At 39.1% G+C, this 21,992-nt stretch overlaps 1 protein-coding gene across 1 annotated transcript in view; it reads right to left on the bottom strand.

Moving 5' to 3' along the window:
• Positions 1-21,992, bottom strand: part of GlcAT-S (Glucuronyltransferase S) — a 48,245-nt gene that overhangs the window by 14,085 nt on the left and 12,168 nt on the right. The window contains exon 3 of the mRNA XM_083117260.1: positions 9,648-9,840. Coding sequence (XP_082973386.1) covers positions 9,648-9,840 — 193 coding nt within the window. The remainder of the gene's footprint in view (positions 1-9,647; positions 9,841-21,992) is intronic.

The following is a 21,992-nucleotide window of genomic DNA, read 5'->3' as shown; positions in this document are numbered from 1 at the left end:
AAATTGCAACAATTAAAAGTTGTGTGTTCAGAAAATTTGTAAATATTAATACATAAGTAATCCATTAAAATTATAAATCAATCTACCAGAGTGTTTTTCTTTAAAATCAGAATATTAAATTTATTATCTCTTATGTAGTAATTTCAGTGAAAAATGCATGTTCAACCTGGACTCAAACCCAGGTCTCTGTCATACTATGCCATTGCTCTTACCAACTGATCTACAGAGCCAGCTCTGGTTTTGCCTGATTTTTCACCATCCCTGTTTTACCTGCAAGGAATTGACTCTGTCAGGGCAACTGCAATGAGATCTGTTGCCTTTGAAACACTGTGGATGTTGACGGTACAGTTCTTCCCAGCATAGAGTTGCAAATTACCATATGATTTGGCACTCACACATGTATTAGTACTATATATAAATAAAACACCAACAGTGAAAAATCAGGTAAGCCAGAGACCTAAGTCCAAGTCCTGATCGAGTCTGCATTTTTACTGAAATTCCATGTAGTCCCTCCTCTGTGTGCCAAATCATAACCACCTTCTGTGGGTAGATGAGATGCACATATCCCAGTACTACGAGGCAGCAATTCTTGCCATTTCTTGAAAACTACACACAATATTTCAGTCCTGTCTTTTTTGTTCTTTACTATACATATGAAGGTTTGATTGATTGATTGATTGAATTAAAATTTGTGGGTGCGTCGGCACTTAAGGCCATTTCGCAAGCTTCTATGTATACGGGGGAAATGTCCCCTTATCTAAAATTCTGACTTAATTTTAAAAAAGGGGTGTAGATAGCCCCTTGGGAAAAACTAAAAGTGCAAGGTTGTAAAGAGACCTGCATGAGACAAACACGACACATTAAAAAGTCAGAACTGACAAACTAAAAACCTCCTTACAGACGGTGGAAAAGTCCAGCTCTTCGCAAAAAACTAAAAACATGGGATAAAATACTGCTGTCATCACCCAAGAGGGATGACAAACAGCCGGAAAGATTAAAAGTCTGCCGGAGGTAAGCAAGATCGATACATTCAACGAGAATGTGTCGAACGCTTAAAATAACATTACAAACACGACACAACGGAGGGTCCAGCCCTTGGAGCAGGTGACCATGCGTTAGACGGCTGTGTCCTATATGAATGCGGGTAAGAATAACGTCTTCTCGCCGAGAGGGACGGGATGAGGAACGCCAAGCACATATGGTGGGCTTAACAGCGTGAAGCTTGTTTCCCGTTTCCGTATCCCACTCGGCCTGCCAAGTGTCAAGAAGGCGACAACGGAACACGTTCTGCAGGTCGCTAGCAGGCAAAAGGTGGACGAGAACATCGCCGTCTGCATAAGCAAACTTGGCGGCAGCATCAGCTGCTTCGTTCCCCTGGATGCCCACGTGGCTAGGGACCCAACAGAAGTGTACATCCGCACTGGCTGATAAGGACACAAGCCGTCTGAATATGCGTTGCGCTACCGGATGCCGGGAATTCGGCGAATCCAGAGACTGCAACACGCTGGTCGAATCACAGCACACCAGGACTTTCTTCAGACCATTGACGTCTGCAAAGTCCAGTGCTTTTAGGATGGCGTACAACTCTGCCGTAAAGATGGAACAGGCAGGATGTAGCGAGTAACTGGAACTTTGAGAGTCTAGGACGAAGGCGCAACCAACTGATTCGACTGTCTTGGACCCATCCGTGTAAAACACATTAAAATTGGGGTGCTTCGCACGAAGTTCTAAAAACCTTTGCTGGTATACAACCATTGGTGTCTCTGACTTTGGAAGGGCAGTCAGAGAAAAATCGATACAAGGTGCAGGAAACTCCCAGGTGGGGAGAGGCGGAATGAATGGAGAGACGCCAGGAAGACCACTGTCAACACCAAGTGCATGGTGTGAAATGAGGAAGCTTGTCGGTGCGGTAAAGCGTGTATCCGTTCAAAATCGCTGATTCATTTGGACGAAAATGTGTCTCTTGGAGACATATGATGGCAGGGTCAAATTCAGATATAAGAATTTGCAGTTCCTCGAGATGCGTTCGGAAACCGTTAAGGTTCAATTGGAGACAATAAGCCATATCTGTAGGTAAGATTGTTACCTTTTAAGGCGTACTCTATTTCTAGGCCCTGTCACCTTGATAAATTCTTCATCCGCGGCTTCGTCCTGTATCATGTCCTCGGGTAAGGACACAGAGGGCGAAGGGGATGAAGGGGGAGTGGGGGTGGGTGCTTTTAGCGCCCGCCGGGCAGCTTTCAGCTGCGCCTTAAGTTTCAGGGTGGTGGCTGTCACCCTGACTGGAGAGCTAGTAGACTTCAGAAAATGTTCTTTATTATACACTTGCTTGAATTTCTTCTCTGTGGAGCGAGTAGTGGTTGCTGGTTTCTTCGGAGCGGGGTGAGTTGCTCCGGGAATACTTGTTGTCTGAGTGGACACGTCGCTGGTTTGGATGCCAATACTGCGACGGGCAGGAGCATTTGAAGCAGCTGTAGCGAATGGCACAGGTAGAGGAGTGCGTACACTTTCACGGAGACGTCTTTTTGCTTCGCCGGCAGAGATTTTCTCTGTCACAACCAACTCTCGGATCTTCTTTTCCTCTTGGAAAGAGGGGCAGTCGCAATGCCAGACTGGGTGCTTGCCTTTGCAATTGACGCATGAGGGACCAGATGAGCAAGGCTCGGTCCCATGGTCAGGCTCGCTACATTTGCCACAAATGGCAGTGGTGGCCTTGCAAGAAGGCTGGGTGTGCCCGAAGTGCTGGCATTTGAAACATCGCATCGGGTTCGGGATGTACGGCCGGACATGGAGGTTGTAATAACCAGCCCGTACCTCATCCGGGAGAGTGGTCGTTTTAAAGGTGAGAATGAGCGAAGCTGTCGGTAAAAGTTCTCCGGATTTTTTGGTCTTGATTCGCTGCACTGCTGTTACATGTTGATCGGAGAGCTATTGAAGGATTTATTCTTCTGTGCAATTCAAAAGATCCCAGTGACGTATAACACCTTTACAACTGTTCAGTTGACGGTGAGGTTCTACCTGAACAGGAAAGTCGCCCAAGGTCGTAAGCTTAAGGAGGAGGTTAGTCTGGCGATCTGTACTGGTCTGGATGAGAAGGCTTCCTTTGCGCAGTTTTTTGATGTCAGGGACATCACTTCCAGCAGCATAGTCCACTTGCTTCTTTATAAGGAATGGTGACAGGTCCTTTAATGTTTTTGCTCCATTTCTCTTCGTGCTTGTACATTCATCGTTCGTGTCTTTCTTTTCCACAATGCTTATTACAAGGTAACGCGGCACTGACGTGACGTTCCCTGTCTTTTCCAATAAACTCGTCGGGCTCAAAGGCCTCCGACGCTTTGAGGGTTTCCCCCCGTTAAAAGGTGATTTAGTTCCCATAAACTAAGATTTTTAAGTGGAGGGTCCATAAATTGTCGCCTCGACATGCCCTCTATGCCGAGGAAGGCCTACCCCCAAAAATGGAGGCTACTCGAGGACCAAACCGAAATCCCCGAGGCCACGTTCGCGACTGCACCTACCCCTGCAGCCAACACTGTCCCATCGGCACGTGCAACTCACACCTTGGGATAGGGGTTTTTTATCGAGGTTGTCTCCTCTAGCAGGACCCTTAGTTATAGGGAGGTCAAAGATATGGAGATGAATGACGTGATGGAATGGTGAAAACGTGAGATATGGATGTGAAGAATGAGTGAAATGATGACATGAAAATGACCTCCCTACCTTAGTTTCTTAGAGAGAGGTCAACGATATGGAGATGAATGACGTGATGGAATGGTGAAAAACGTGAGATATGGATATGAAGAATGGGTGAAATGATGAGATGAAATTGACCTCCCTACTAAGCCCCCTCGCCCCGTCAAGGCAGTCCTACATGGAGGGGGACATATGAAGGTATGATATACTCAAATTACAATTACTTGTTACTATTATTAACAAGCGGAGTTTGGAAAAGTCCTTTGTTTTCTTCTGAGCATCATTGGATAAATATTATAAAAAGGGCTATAAATCCTCAACCACTGCTTTGTTCTGATACATTTCACTTTTACATGTAATAATGAGAACAAAAGAACATTTTAACAACTGACAATTAAGAGACCCAGAAGCAAAGCCCAAATTTTATTTTATTTTTTTAAAATTGGGGGATGGCAATTACATATGGTCATGCTTCTCTCCAAATTTTGTCCATCCAGTGTTCCATACAGGCAGCGCTATAAGTGTAAGTCCAGATATCGTATCCATAAGCTGGCAACACTTTGGCTCTTATACATTATTCCCCAAACCCCTACAAGAAGTGGAAAAAATAATAATGTATAAGAGTGGCAGTGTTGCCTCTTCATGGAAACAAATTCTGGAATTTCAATAGTAACAATGGATATATTGTTTTGTAATTTCAGTATGTAATACCTTTAGAGGTATACTAATGAACAAAAAAGACAGAACTGAAATATTGTGGTCGTTTTCAAGAAATTGCACATTAATTGATAACACGTGGTTGGAGCAAATTTCGAAAATCGTATTTCCCCCCTGATCCCTTCTGGAGCCTTATTTGTCACACGTTGTTTAAAGTGTTGCTTTTTACTCATTATTACATGTAAAATTTACATTTTTCAAAACAAAAAAAAAATACTAGTGATTTAGGAGTTACAGCAATTTTTATATATCTATCCCATAATATTATGAGGACTTTTTCAACCTCCACTTGTTAATATTACTAACAATGCATGTATTGTTTTGTAATTAGAGTATGTCATACCTTCATATGTATACTAATGAACAAAAAAAAAACAGAACTGAAATATGTGTAGTTTTCAAGATATGTGTTAATAATCCCGTTCGATACCCGGTGGTGGCACATAGTGGTTCAGATCCCACTTTTGTAGGTCCAGTCCCGATCAGCCTTACTGTGCATAAAGTGGACTTAAAACACAAACTCAATCAATCAATCAATGATGTGTTAATAATTACTGCCATGTAGAGGTGGTTTCAATTGAAACCAGTCAATGCTGTAATTTGGGAGGTTTCATTCAAAACCAGCCATCTGGTAAAGGTTAAAAGTTGTTCAAAATATTGATTAATGTTAGTGTGCAGGTATTCCACTATGCATCAACTTACCAAGATTTTGGCTTTAAAATATTCAAAAACTCCATCACAACATTAAGTTATGTGTTATTTTATCACAAAATTTAGATTTTTCACACAAAACTGGTGCAAAATAAGAAGAAACTTTGAATTTGTGAATAATTTCCAGGATAGTTAGTCTCTGCATAAGTGTTGCGTGGCATTTTTGCAGAGCTTGGAAAAGTATTGGCCGGTATCAGTAAATAAATTGCAACCGACACTTTCTGATACCAATACCACTGGTATTGGCCGATACAGATACACTGACATTGGTATTGGCTCAGCACTAAATAAATGTAAAAGCTTCTATTTTGGGCTTCTAATATTCATCAACATTGTGTAAAATAATTATCACTAAATAGAACATACACACATGTAACACTATGTATAGAAGTACACATATTTTGTTTACTTAATATGGCAAGAAAGTGCTCATTTTTATCTACTTCACTTGCTTCTGTTTTCTTATAAACAAGACATAACATCCCATGTGTAAGTACAGAGAGTACGCTACATGAAAATAACACTTACAGACAAAATACTGATATTTCAAGAAAGATGGTTAAATATATACACAAAACTAACAGAAACCAGTACTTTGTCTGTTTTATAAATGTAGTATTCCTGCATATTTAGATACCGCATTTATACTTGCACATGACCTATAACATTCAATCAAGTGTATGCATGATGATAAAATTGTTATTCAGGTCATTACTGATCTGCGAAAAATAATTTACATAGGGCACCAATGAATTAGTCTGGACTCATACCTCTGCTCCAGACTACTAGAAATATATACCAAGGAAGACCACAAGCAGCAATGAACATGTTCAACTCATATGGCACCTTAAAAAAACATTGCCAGATTTGAACAGTGACAGCATGTACTACATGCATAAAAATATATCCATCATGACAAAACAGAATATCAAAGGGTAGGGCACATGAGATGACTGAATTTGCAACTGGCACCATCTCACACAACTGATGGTGAAAATAGTTTTTGACTTTAGATTTTCCAATTACTGAACATGATTATTATTATATTTTTTTCTTTTCGAATAATTGGCTAGCTTTCTACTTGCACACAATTAGTTATGATGACTTGGTTGCACCAACAATTTCTAGTGATGATAAAAATGGGAGAAAGAGATGCAAGCCTTTTAAAGGGGAAAAAAGAAACTAAAGATAACTTTGGAGTCATAACGATTGGCAACAGTGTCACAAGTACATAACAAGAGAACATATTTGTAGCTCTATATATATTGTACATATAAAAGAATCCTAAAAGCCATTAAATTAAGACTGATGCTCAAAAATAAAATCTGCAGTCACCGGAGACAAATTAATTGTCATTCCATCAGTATCAGAATATTGGTGTACCTGTAAAACTGCCTGATATTTCAATAATTAATCTGAATTCTTGAGGGCATAATTTTGACATTTTGTTATGCTTCTCTCTCTCAACATTTTGGAACTACCTAAACATCTTTCAAAAGCATAGAGTGAAAATCATCAAGGTATTATTATGTATTAGACCATTGCTGCACCTTCAAATGTTACCATACTTCTCCACAATTTTGGAAGCAGACATATTGAATTCAACTTTGCAATTTCAAACTCAGTGGAGGTCATGTGACTGCTTAGATATGGATGCATAATTTTCCACAAAATCTGAAAGTTCAAACTCATCAATTATGAGCATATACCCTATAGTTTGAAACCGGTCAAATATCTATCGGATGCTTAATGTTACATTTATCAAGTTAATTGCAAATACCTACCAGGCTATATTGTAGCTAGGTGCTAGCATTAACTCTACACAGTAGGCATTAATTATGTAAATATAATGCTAGCAACATATTTCCACAGGGCTGCACATTGTATGCTGAAGGGCCACACATGGCTTGCAGACAATGGTTTGGTTACCCCTGGGACCTGATATAGCAATGTATCTACATCATTGTTCCTCTCACACTGTGCTGAGGTGTTTATGTCACGGCATGTTCATGCTGAAAGGTAAAACTATCCACTGTGTATATCACCATGTTATGAAGACACATAGTGGGTGTGAAGGTAGGGTAATATGGCCACCTTTGCCTTCCCTCCCTTACCCATTGATTCAAGGCTGGCTCTCCCAGATGGCAATTTATGTGTTACTGAATGGCCAATGTTGGTGTTATTTGGTAGATAATGTCACACTTGGAAACTGAGTAACATGGCAACATCAGATTTCTGGTGAAAGGGCAAAGTCAGCAATATTAACTTGCAGTAAGTTAGCAACAAGTCAGCAACAGAGAGAGCATACACTGGATAAGGCGTAGGAGAAAGGTCAAAGGTAAGACCAAAATGTTGGTGGAACGATAAGTAGCAAGCAATTTCTTACAGCAATTACTTAATTTATCTGTCCTTGACCTTTAACTGCTGGCTTGTCCCAAAGATTCTCATCATTTCTTGTAAGCAACTCTTCATATTCATGTCTGTTTTAATTTTTTGTTTGCATACATATGGAGGTATGATACACTTGAATTTCAATGCAATGTGAATATTGTAGGTTTGTTGAGAGCTTCTTTCTTTTATTGATTTGAATTTAAAAGCATGAGCTTCTAAAAATATGATGATACAAAAAATCATACTGAATGAGAACTGTTTGTCCTAGTGTGTTGATGTTGATGTTTGGTATTCTGGAAAGAACAGGAATGACTTTAACAAGAAGTAAAATTTTGACATCCCACCTACAAAAGTAACTGATTTGGTCGGACCATATTGAATAGCCAAATGAATATATTCAGGTCATCATCATCAACTATGCTATGGGGTAGACAATGAAAATATTTCACTTGGTTTTTCCGCAAAAAACAAAACCAGCTTCATCTCTCTGTAGTACCTAGTTTGCTTTCTAAGATTTATTTGAAAAATGAACTTGAAAATCTCTCGCATCTGCTAAAGATTAGCCTATTACCTATGTATTCATTTCAACACAATTGTGTTCACAGTACAAGGTTCCCACAATGAGCAGTAGGAAAGGTAACAAGCGACATGATCAGAAACACCACCATTAGGGATCAGTTAAAACAAAACCCATTAAGTGATTGATATGGTTCAGAGGAATGCATTGCAATGGTTTGGATGTGTTACTACAATGGAGGAGCATCATTTAAGCTAAGGGCATGTAGGAAGGTTTTTTGCAAAGTTCTTCCCTCCGCAGTGGCTGTGGAGCACTGTTGCCAACTTAGATCTTTTGGAGCCAGATCTGGCTCTTTCATGCACTCATTTGGTTGTGAACTGGGGTGCCCCCCTGCCCCACAATGTCATCATCACTGAGTCTGGCCCACATAGACCAACTTTTTCTGTGAGTATACATTTTGTACGTGATATTGTTACATTGGCTGCATCACCTCATCTCCTCTTACCTCCCCAGCTACTTTTCTCTAGTGTCATGGCTGACGTGAAGATGACATAATATTGTTATCCAGGAATCCTTTATTTTCAAATTCATATGACCATCAGTGGACTACTGAGATAGGCGAGGCTGCCAAATCTAGATGGTAAAAACTAAGAATAAATTGTCATCACTTTAAAGCTAATGGAAATAGCAGCCCCCTTTGACACCTAAAATTACCCTAGGAAGCACTTTATTCAGCCTTCATATCTAGCTCCTTGAAAGTCAACTTTAACTCCATTTAAGGTGAAATTCAGCTCTTTTATCAGGTTTGGCTACATTGTCAGGATGGCCATAGGAGACAAGGAGAAATGCATTACATTTATGGGAGCATTATTTTATTCGTTCTCTCGGGAATATCAAACATCCAATGGCATAGAAAAGTATGTGGATGGAAAAAGGACATGTTAAACAATTTCTTGGTCATCGGAAAAGCCGAAACTCCCATTTGATTAGCCGTAACTTGAAGCTGATTCCCCACAAGATATACATGGGATTCTGTAAATACTTATTCATCATACTTTTCAAACATCGTGTCTAGCTAAATAATCAACTTAAAAACTGTTTCCACTTGCAACATGGAGAGAAATTCATACTCTCTTCTCCAGCTGTTTTTTTTTTTTTTTAAATTTGAATTTTTGAATTTAAATTTTTGGGTGCATCAGCACTTAAAAGGCTATTTTGCTCCCGTCACGTTATATGGGGACCAGCCCCTTGCCACAACTAAAATAACTGTAATATCGTTAACTAAAATATTAAAACATTCTGACTTCGATTAAAAGCTGAGGCTGTAAAGGGGCACTCAGCACACACAAGGATAAAACACAGGACAACACACAGAATTATACTTGAGCGGAACTGTCACTCTACCCCTTAAACAGATCCTAGAGGCTCGGTCAGAAAGCAAGAAAGAGAGAGGTCAACCAAGTAATCATCAGAAATCGAAAAACCTGGTTTGGATTGATCATCATATTAGAATTGAATGAAGAAATCCAATGCCTCACAATAAAAGGGGAATGGAGATGAAGAAAAAAAAGAAGTTCAAAGCAAACTGTAATATTTTTACTGATTTCTTCAAAATAATTACCAAATTTCTTCAAGAGCTGTACAACCATGTTATTACATCTTCTGTTGTCATCTGCAACTATCCAATGAATATTAGATATGTGCATCAGTGTCTGGCCCAGTCTTATCAATTCAGCCGCTTGCTCTCTTCTCGGATATGTTGGAGTAATGAAGTAGATGGTAGGAAGACCTTCTTGTTGTTTCGCTCTTGCATCCTGGAATATAAATGCCCATTTCATTACCTGAATAAAATACATTGTGATTCCTACACTAGTCTTATTACCAATAGAAGAAGCATGAAAGCAGAAAAATTCTAGTTGAAATTGAAAAATTTGGTTTCTTCTAAATAAATAATTGTATTATTTACATGAAATTTCGTACTTCCGTGTTGCACAATTTAATGGATATTTAGGATTTAATTTTGAAGGCTCAGTCTGGAGCGGAGACACCGTACCCTTAGTGAGCCTTCAAAATTAATCAGAAATAACCATTAAATTGTGCAAAGCGGAAATACAAAATTTCACGTATATATATATATATTCAGGGGTAGGAAAATACAGGGCACCTGGTCACCACGGTGTGTAAAAGTAATTTTTAAATTCAGTTCTATTTTTCTTTTAAATAATGAGTACAACATGTGTTTTCTAATGTTTGTGTGCTTTCTGTAGCATATGTATCATTAAATCAAAATAATAAATGTGCTATTATAAATGTTGCACCGCTGCTAGCTAAATTTTAAAATATGCAGTGATGTCATGCTATGATAAGTGCCTGAACGGGCATGGCCAATATGTAAAAAAGTGGAGTAAGGTATGTAGTTTCTGTACCATAATTTTTTTTACACATCATTGGTCGTTTCTGTTTTACACCAAAACATTCCTTTCTTTCTGGATGACCCTTGTATTAACCTGTTGTTGTTGATTCGATTATTTTACTTCACTTTTCTGCATTTTTGGCTAATCGCAAAGATGAGAATGAGTGATGATACAATGAAATTGATGAAAAGACACTCACAAAAAAACCATGCCAAGGCCAGGATTTGAACCCGGGATCTCTGGCGATATTAACCTGTTAATTATAAACTTTATTACTATTACGAGGCGCATCCAGAAAGTAAGTTTCCCTATTTTTTTTTAAAAAAAATCCAACAGTTTCAGGAAACCATTTATTGGCAACAGGTACAGCAAAGGTTCAGCTATTTTTCAACATAGCAATCACCAGAATTGAGACACTTGTCGTATCGTGGTATCAACTTTTGGATCCCACTGTCGTAGAACTCTGCCGCCTGTGAATGGAACCAGCGTGTGACAGACGTCTTCAGCTCTTCATCGTTGCCAAAACGCTCACCGGAGGACAGCAATTTCTTGAGGTGCAAGAAAACGTGAAAATCGCTGGGAGCCAGATCAGGACTGTAAGGTGGATCATCAAACAACTCCCAGCCAAATTCCGTCAAAACAGCTGCTGTGCGCCGAGCCGTATGTGGACGAGCATTGTCATGGAGGAACAGAACACCTGCAGTAAGCATGCCACGCCTCTTGTTTTGAATGGCACATCGCAATTTCCTTAGTGTTTCACAGTAATGGTCAGCGTTCACAGTTTCACCTCTGGGGAGGAAGTCAATGAGCAAAATGCCCTTCCTGTCCCAAAACACGGTGCACATCACTTTCTGTACCGACAGCGTCTGTTTGAATTTCTTCTTGACCGGAGATCCACTATGCCGCCAATGCATTGACTGCTGCTTGGTTTCTGGGGTGAAGTGCGAAATCCACGTCTCATCGCCCGTGACGATCCTGTCGAGGAAATCATCGCCGTCATCATGGTACCATTGCAGGAATGTCAGTGCTCCTCCTGAACGTTTCGGATGTCAGGTTTTTCGGCACCCACCTGGCACACAATTTTTTGAACAGCAGGCGCTGCGTGACAATCTCATGCAACAGGGATCGCGATATCTGCGGAAAAAGGCTACTCAACTCCGTAATCGTGAAGCGACGGTTCTCTACGATGCGCTGCCGCACCAGCTCAACCAGATCATCAGTGATGAGGGACGGACGCCCACTGCGCTCTTCATCATGGACACTTTGACAACCTTCCGAAAACTGCCGACACAAGCGACACACCATCTGCTTACTTACTCATAATGTTGGGCCCATAGACCTCACAGAGCTGACGATGAATGTCAATTGGCGCAATGCTTTGTGCATTCAGGAACTTTATCACCGACCGAACCTCGCATGTGGCGGGAGAAGGAATACGAGCTTCCATTTTGGACCACTGCTGCCTTGCTACTGGCATGCGGCGGGAGAAGGAATACGAGCTTCCACTTTGGACCACTGCTGCCTCGCTACTGGCGCCGGGCGGGATCTGTCCACCTGGCATATGATTGATACGTCTTAGCTCTGCTGCGCATGCGCAATTTACACGGCTCATTATGTTTACTTTCACGGGAAAAAAATAGGGAAACTTACTTTCTGGATGTGCCTCGTACATGTAAGACACTTGGTATGGATCCTTCCTGAAATATAATTCTAGATGCATGCCAGAACTTGTGGTACTTGGAAAGAATACACAGCGATTTAAAATTCCATATGCATATTTATTCAAGGCTTCTTTTCTGTTAAAAATTGGCACATGCCACATTCCAACTTTGTAGTATTAAAAAAAATTCTAACCTTGGCAAGTGATAAAGCAAGGCAAATTATTCACCAAGTTCACTTCATTTTCCATAGAAACCACATGTTTTAAACTTCCTATGAATACATATTTTTATTTCTTAATTCTCCAACATGTAAGTGTTCCAATTTTAGAATTTATCTTCGAGGAATCCAAGTGAACTTAATATTGGAATATTGGACTACTAACTTACACAGCACCAAGGTGTGTACAATGTTTTCAGTGTTTAGTGAATCATCCTACAACAATTTGGATGGTCAATTGATAGTAATTTAAGATTATTTTGCAATGTTGCACTAATATTATGTTCCTCACATTCTATATTTTCTTCACATCACAGCCTGCATTCACATTTAAAAATCATTGCAATGCTTTTAATCTTTGTTTCTGCGACACAAAAACACGAAACACCTTATTAGTAACCCTATTTTGTTCATGCACCACTTCTCTGCTTTAGTGAAGTTTGTTTGAAGTCCATTTATGTGCAGATAAGACTAATCGACATCCAACAACTGAGATTTCCTTCCACCAGAATTTTAAGTCTTCATTTTGTCAAATTTATTAGTCTTTCAATTGATGGTTACTAAAAATCCACTGTACACCACAGTACAGCAGTCAGCTTACAAGAAGATCCCCAAACAAGGGGAGAGGGAAGGACCGGTCCATTTGCAAATTTTAGGGGTAGGAGAAAGTCTTCTGCTGTGGTCTAGTGTCCTTTTGGAAGTGCATAAGAGTTGATTTGCATCAATCATACAGAGCGTGTGTTTGCAGCAACAGGTTGCTGCTGTTTTTCTTTTTAGTGTTCAGAATACTTTTGTATTGCTTATCAGGGTTGACCCAGGTGGGCCCAACCCAGTTTTCCCCATGTGGTTTTTTTCAGAAAACTCCACCTCGAAAAAACCAACTCAAAATGTCGTTATTTTCAGAAAATGTTGTAAATTATTGCTTTAGATAATTGTGAGGTTCTAGAATTGTCAACAGTTTGAGAAAACTTGTAAAATAAAGGCTTAGCCAAGCTTATAATACTCAAAATAATTAATGTGCTACAAGTCACAGTGTTTTTTTTTTCAGGATATTTTTCTCAAATCATGCTAGAAATACACTTTTAACAGAAATAATATGAATATATCTCCAAGAAACAAAAAATCACAAGGGTCTGAAATATTTAGATAAAGCATTGAATTAACAAATCTTACAATTTTGAAATGTGGTATCACTTTAGATATCAGTCACTTCCGTATGTGGGCAAGCCACATAGTTTCACCTGTGACGATCAACTTTTACAATAATTTTTTCTATGTATAAAACATTAGAAAGGAAAATTGAGTACATTTTATTGAAATGTCGTGAATGTATAATAAAGTTAATTGTGGTATAATTAAATCAAACACTTTTCAAATGCTTCATTTCATTTCTCAAAATTTAGTATGTGTGCAAATGTTCTGTTTTCTTTCCAATGCCTTGCACTAAGACAGTGGCCCCTCCCTTTAGTTCAATGCATTGATTGAACGTAATGGGTTGCTTGCCCATGTAGGATAAATGTTATTTGTGGTTAGGAGCTCTACATTGCTCTTGTGTGTGGGATGTGCGAGGCTATCCAGAACGGGGTTCATTGAAGACATTTACACGCCCTGTGTTGAACTTTGCACACCAGTTACAGACATTTGTGAATGTCATGCACGTGTCACCATGCACTGCACACAACTCACGATAGATTTCAGGTAGTTTCTGTCCCTTTGACAACAGAAACCGAATCACACTTCCCAGCTCAGCTGTGTTGAATGTTTCAAGCATAGCTGCCATTTTGAAACAACTGCCTCTCGGCGTGTGCGAGGTGCACACACTGTAATGACCTCGAGTTGGCCATTACTTTGTGGTTTTATATTATTATTATTATTATTATTATTATCATCATCATCATTATCTCATGCTTATTATGGTTGCACTTATTATACAGTTAATAATTCATATATATATATATATATATAAATCAAAGAAGGTAAAAGGAAACACTCACCAGACAGTAGAAAAATTCAAAATTTTTGCTAATTTCATAGCATCATCAGTGTGAGGAGAAATAGACACCGATGATGCTATGAAATTAGCAAAAATTTTGAATATTTCTACTGTCTGGTAAGTGTTTCCTTTTACCTTCTTTGATTTTTACTTAGCCCTTTTGGCCCTCCTTGCTTTTATCCATTATATATATAAGTTTCATTTTGATCAGTGAATTGAACCCGAAGTTATTAATTTCTAAGTTAAATTCCTTATATTCATTTGTAGTTCATGTTTTTGCAGACGCTATTCTATTCCGCATTATTTCAAATTGCATTGTTGATTTGTTTAAATTCTTTTGTTGAGTAGATGATCACGCGTTCCTGCTTGCATTGTTGCCATGGCATATAAAAATTCACTGTGCCAGATGAATGTATACTTCTAATATTTTACTGTTCAAACATATCCAATTTCTGGTAATATAAAAGTTGTTGTGCCTGGTACCACTGTAGCAGTGGGAAGGTGTAACTGTTTCCCAGAGATTGCCTAACAGTTTTTCGGTGAGATCTCGTGAAGCAAGAGCTGCTTCGCATTGCGGGCATTTTCACGTACGTATCTCGCACAGATAACGGTTGGAATTGTCTGTCTTTAGGTTGTATTATGTAGTATACAAGTGTGTTTAATATTCTAATAAAGCCAGATTAAAATAGACTGTGGTTTTCTTTATTTAAAAGCTGTTATACTTAGTTCAGAGCAGGAATAGGAAAACATCCACGAGGCCTTCATGGAACTTCACCAGTGGATCAAAGGGGAAGGAACATAGTAACTCAGCCCGAACCCGGAGATGTCTATATCATGTTCTGCTGAGCTTACAAGGTAAGTGTACTTGTAAAGTGCATCGCTACGGGATGTAGCAACACCTGCCATCTAGTGGAAAGGTGGCAAAATACATGTACTTGCAAATGTAGATTTCAGTTTTTGTGAATACTTTTCCGTTTGGCTGTAAAAAATTTACTCAATTACTTTTTGATATCCCCTCATATTTAGTGACTATGAAAACATGTTTCTGCAGCTAGAAAATTGACAGACTGCAATGGTATTACAAGTGAGTGAAATTGAACAATGTGTTTCAAGACTGTGAATGAAAAACTAGTTTTCGTCATGTTCCACGCACACTCTTTACCATGCTCTCTTTTTCCCCAAAACTGTCTACAATGCATTTTCAGAGTATAAGGAACTAAACTCAGTCATTGTAGATAATTCATCGGTCCACAATTTTGCAGTAAAACTTTTAAAATTATACATCATAGTTTATTAGAGGAGTGGTGGTAAAATAGCATACATTCATTTTGCCATAAATGTAAAGTCTTTCAGTTGCAATTTTTAGAGTTACAAAATAACAAAGGATTGGTGTCATATTACATCTGAGAAAAATTTGTCACCATGTTTAACACTTACAGTGCTGACCTCTAAGTCGCTTTCTGTCCCAAGAAATGCTGACCATTTTCATTACTTTTTAAAAAATCATCTCTCAAAAACTAAAAATGTAAAATATATGTATCATACACTGTTGAAAAGTTTGATTCTTCCTCTTTATTTTGATATATGATAACCACCAGTAGCGTAGCGTCCTAATACGCCCATACGCCCGGCGTTCCCCGATTTAAAATTTTAAAAATGCGTAAATGCTGTAAATATAAAGTAAAACGTGACTAATTATATACATGTTTGAGCATAATGGCATTATAAAAGCTATTTTTCGCGATCCGTCTACAACGCTCCACTAACAGCTCTCCTTGTGACGGACGCCGGCTAGGTTTGGCGTACAGGACCATGCCTGCCTGTGGACAGAGAGGAGGAGGGAAAGATTGTGGCCTTGTGGCTTGGATCTCTACAGCACGGGCGAAATGCTCTCGCCTTACGCGGGCGTACGGAGCACCTGATTGGTTCTAGGGGCCATGTGACCTTTCCTGCCTTCCGATTCAAGGCGCTGTACTTCCGATGCAGACGACAGAAGTAGAATTCCTACCCGGTTTTCGCGCTCGTTCCTCTGCTCGTGCTGTGTGATGCTACAATATGCAATATTGACTGACGTATCTTTAATGACCACTGCATTGTGTAATTTATCGCAAGAACAGTGAAGTGCATTAAAAAACTAAAAAATCAAAAAAGTTTTTGTCAAACAAGTTGATAAAGTCCTCGTGGTAGAAGTTCAGCCTGTGGCTGCTCTACCACCTAACCCACAAAACTATTTATTTAAAAAAATATTTTTTCGTTAGTATTTAACTGCCTAATATTGTGCCAGTGGAAATCTTTAGTATTCGTTTCAAAACTCTTAACATCGTATGATCTCTTGACAAAATTATTTTAAAATGTTTATCAGCATTCTCAAGATACAATAAACAGTGGTCAAACTCTGAATTACTACTAATAGGCACTGTTACGTCAGTAGAGTGTACGATTGTTGGATCATCCACCCCCCTTCGTGTCAGTGTGTTTTGCACAGCGTGCTAAGATGCCAGAGGTTTCTGCTTCGAATCCCGGCCTAGGCATGTTTGTTCTTTGTGAGTGTCTCTTCATCAATATCATCACTCATATTCATATTTGCGATTAGCCAAAAGTGGTAGAAAGCGAAGTAAAATAAACCAAATCAATCAATAGTTGCATCATCCACAACAATGAAGTCTACTGTTGTTCTAAAGGCGCTTGTGATTCAGGTAGGTTTTTTAATTACTTGCGTCATGCCGAAAGGTTTCCTTGATTATAAAATACTGTTTTGCTACACATGTGTTACGTGTGGAGCAAAATACTCCGAATGGTGTACGGTGTTTCTAACTTGAGCAATCTAATTAAAAATGGTATTAAACACCAGTGCTCCAAGCATTTGTTGCACACTGAGGCATCTTATTTTCTACATAAAACAACATAAAACAAGCATGGATCATGTTTTATCGGAACCCGGCTGACTTAATGTAATAAACACAATGAGATTGTGATTTTAAATAGACAATACATATGTCGGCTAATTCCATAAGTAAACTCTTAAGCAAAAAAAAAAAAAAAGGCCTACCCTTCCTTCTAACTTGGCGTTCCCATCCGAAATGCTCATGCTACGCCACTGATAACTACATGGCTACCTTGGACGTTTCATCATAAATGATATGAAATGTACTAAAATAAAAAGTTGACACAATATATATGACATGCAATGGCAGCAATTGTGTCCCAAAACTGGGGGGGAAGGTACCAAAACTAGGGGGGCAAAGACAGTATATTTCCCTTTGTAGATAAGATTTAGCACAGTGCAGGGGCAAAAATGGCAAAAATTTCGGGGTGGGGCAACTGCCCCCTCACTCCCCCTAATCACCGGCACTGGGAAGTAAGCATATCACTATCAGACAATGACACTAACAGAACTGTTATGAGCATTTGCCCACCATCTGGTGGCAGTATGAGGAAGTACGATGTCCAAACATTACTCAGGATTGCTAATTCCGTAAATGTACGACAAATGACCGTTGAAATAAATTTTGAATTCAACTCCGTATATATACGTGATCCGAATACTAGAGAAGTTCGGGAACTCTGTATATATACGTGATTAGCACTCTAAGTGTTAAAGATGGAGTCCTCCTCCGTGGCCGTGCAGTCTAAGGCATTGTGCTTTCGGCTCCGACTGCGGGATGGCATGGGTTTGAGTCCACCTCGGTTCAATCTCTGGGTTCTCGGCCTGTGCATAGGACCGGTGGCCACCCACCATCGTGAGGAAATTTGGGAGCTATGAGTGAGTAGCGTAACCTGGTCTCTGATATCTCCTATAAAGGCTGGGGGTTCGACGTGCTGACCTCACTTCACCCCATTACTGGTTGAAGATCTCCACACCTCTAGGTAGGATTGTGGAAGGGAGACTGGCAGTCGAGAGATCGGCCTAGGCCCTTCAAGGGCTGTCGAGCCATGGGTCATTATTTTTTTTTTAATTTTGTTTAAAGATGGTGGACGACAGACTGATTTAATATGCCTTATGAGAGCTTTTAAGATATGCAAATATTTGAGGTTAGATTTTCGTAGATTAAGAAAACCAAGTCTCAGCTGCATTAGGACATTACTTGAGCTTGAAGTTTTTAATAAAAACTCTGTAATATAGTGTGTGGTTTAGGAATGGTGGGGGAAATTCACAAGTTTTGAGATCACAATATCTGTAGCAAATTTACAGTTTTTAAGCTGAAATTCACGTTACAAATATACACACCCATGATTTTATTTTGCATTTGCATTTGTTGAAAGCATTTCAAGATGGTGGATGAAATATTTATTTTTCATATTCTGAGGTAGCTCCAAATTCTGATGACACTTTCAAATATCTGCCTAAACTACATTCTTGTACTTTAAGAAAAGAGAGTTAAATATTTTAGGGCATTTTTAAGCTATGGTGTGACAAATATTTTTTAAAAAATATAGTGCACATATATGTTGGGATCCAAATTTGGGTCACTAATGTTTTGTCCATGGGTAATATTAGTTTTATAGCAAGCAGACATTTTGGAAAATGGATATGGTATTCCATTTGGATGAAATCAGCCAAGACAATTAAATATGTCAGCCTTATAATTTTGGCATGGTTAATACACGGAGGAGATTTTAAACTTGAAACATTCACAAAAATAGTGGGAAAAGACAACTGTAACAAACTGTATTGAAGCAGATTTAAAAGGGTGTGTGGAGCTACCGTATGCTCCCCATGCATATAGCACCGTGCCATGAAGGCACATTCAGAGTTATGGGGGTAGAGCTCAACATATTCTTGATCTCTGCCATTTTGGAGGTGATGTGATCACAACCAAACTCCGGCTGTGTTAACTCCCCCAGGACCATTGATTTGAGGCTGGGTGAGTCCCAGAGCTGTTTTATGCATGGACAAGACCAGAAAAATTCTGACCTTAGATCACCCACTCCAAGATTCGAACCTGGGTCTTGTGCATGGCAGTCAGACAGCCTGCCTACTTTTTTTGTTTTACATTTGTAATAAAAGTAATACCCCTAAGCAGTGGTATCCCTTTTTTTCTCTCTATTTTCTCAATTTTCACACACATCAATTTTCTCTGTATTCTCATTGGGACAAACACAAATATCCACGTCCAAACCAGGATTCGAACCCAGGACCCTTGGCATTGCAGGATGCTGTGCTAACCACTCTGCCACTGACATTGACTAAACCACCACAACTATCAAGTATTAGTATAGTACTGCAATGTGCAACCCAGGGAACTAATCACAGAAGTATTAACTGTTACGCCATCCAGGAAGAGTAGAATCAAACTGTTGGTCAAATTTTTCAGAACATAATATTTTAGATAATTTAATAATTTGTTCTGCACTGTGGCTGTGCAGTCATGCTTTGGGCTCCGCCTATGGGACACGTGCAGTTTTGAGTCTCCTTGGGAAAACGTAACAGCTTTTCTCCTGAGATTTCAGCCTGTGTATGAGACTGGTGAACACACTCCATCATGATTAAATTGTGGAGCTACGAATTAGTAACCTAACCCCGTCACGAAAACCTACAATGACAACTGGGGGTTCGTTGTGCTGACCACATGTCACCCCGTAACTGGTTGGATGATCCCCCACCTCAGAGTAGGATCAGAAAAGAGTGTGACCGACAGTCGGTAGGTAGGCCAGGACTCTGTTATATATGTTTTTAGTTTAATCATTTCAAGGTGTGAGACCTTGATTGTCAATTCTTAACTATATTAACAGAAAATATTAAATAGTTTTTGATTCAATGATCTAAAACAATACAAATTTAATGTTCCAATATATCACTATCAGGAAAAAAATTATTTAGTTTTTAAAATATATATATTTATAAACATAACCTGGAAAAATCCCAATAAAACCCAGTTTTGCCTAGGTTTTTTGGGTTTTATCTAAAAAAAACACCTGGGTTGGGTCTTTTCGAAATGACCCAGGCAAAATGGCAACCCTGTTGCTTATCCTGTGTATTATATAGACTGTCTTTCAAAGAATTTAAAAAATAATATACGACAACTTTAGGGTTACCAGATGACAAACTTTAAAAAAAGAGGACATTTTTAGATTGCAAGAAGTTAACCTTCGACAAAGATGCAGCACTTTGAACATACGTTTTGTGCTTACTGGTGTTTTGGTTAGTTCACACAGTCCTGTAAAACAATTTTAACTAATAATAGCCCTCATTATAGGCAAATGTCTGAATATTCAAATATTTATTCACTATGCCCGTAATATTATGCGGTTGTGAAACTTGGTCTCTTACTTTAAAAGAATAACATAAATTGGCACTTTGCCTCAGAGTTTTTTTAGGCCTAAAGTCAGGAAACAGTTTTGGTAAGTTGTCACTAAAAACACATTTGAGTTTCGGAATAGTTCAGATCACTGATCGACAGAACTTCACTTCTCCACTACCATGTAACAACTAAGAGTAGAGCAGTTAAAAAATACTGTTTATTTCTAAATTCAAGTCCAAGTAAACCGTGGATATCGATATTCTTACCTATTGTTAGAAACTTGCTGCTCACCATGAGCCACGGTAGATGTCGCAAATGCTTTGAAATCAACACACCACATTGCGAGCGTCAACAACGTAAGAGACGCAAAAGTTCAACAAATTCTCTATGTTGGAAAAAAAATTTCTTGTCCTTGTGCTTGCAACTGAGAGAGTTGTATTTCCTTACTTTGAAATAGAAAACGGAAACAATATTAACAATTATTTACAAATAACATTTTGTTACTGATCTTGAAGCAGTTGTCTTTATCCCAGAAAAGGGGATATTTCCAAATTTTTCTAAAAATCCACCCGGACCATTTTTAAGACCCGAAAAAGAGGTTTTGTCCAGGTAACCCTAAACAACTTGCGTCGCTGCACCAGTTACAGCAAGCCCACATGTGTTTCTCACTCAGGGTGCACTCCCCCAACCCTAATAGTGCTACGTCACTTCACTTCCGTTGGGGATAATCTCCTGAGTGGTGAGCTGTACTTTGGCTTTTTGAACTCGGCATTTAATAAGGGGGCAAACAACCCCATTAGCACCAATGAAATTTTTTAGAGGTCACAAGAATTATCTACATCACAAAACAAAATGCCAATGATAAAGGTGATACTCGATTGATTGAGTTTCTGTTTTTTTAAGTCCACTTTATACGCAGATAGCCTAATTGGGACTGGACTTACAGTTTAAAATGGGATCCAAACCACAAGTTCTTCTGATACGTATTGAACCTGGGACCCCTTCATTACAAGGCAACAACATTACCACTATGTCATCGGGGAGGTAGGGCCTCTGTAAAGAGATGATACTGTAAAGGAGCATTCAGTACAAAGAAAAACAAGAACCGGGCCACCACGATGGCATAGTCATAATGTTATCTCCTTGTAAACAAGGGGTCCCTGGTTCGATACCTGGTGGAGGCACATTGCACAGTGGTTTGGATTAAACTCTTAAACTGTGGTTCCAGTCCCGATTAGCCTACCTGTGCATAAAGTGGACTTAAATCAACAATTCAATTAAGAATCCAGAAATCCCCTGTACTTGCAGATCCCAGGGCTGCCTCAGCCTTGCACTGGGTTTTGTTTTCAACTAAAGTTTAATTTTGGGCCATGGGTTATATGGCAGATTTTATCCAACGATTGTGCATAAAAGGTACAAACATGTCTCACACCACATCT

The sequence above is a fragment of the Lepisma saccharinum genome, chromosome 2, assembly GCF_977018435.1.
Source record: "Lepisma saccharinum chromosome 2, izLepSacc3.1, whole genome shotgun sequence".
Taxonomy (NCBI): domain Eukaryota; kingdom Metazoa; phylum Arthropoda; class Insecta; order Zygentoma; family Lepismatidae; genus Lepisma; species Lepisma saccharinum.
This window is presented reverse-complemented; position numbering and strand designations above follow the sequence as displayed.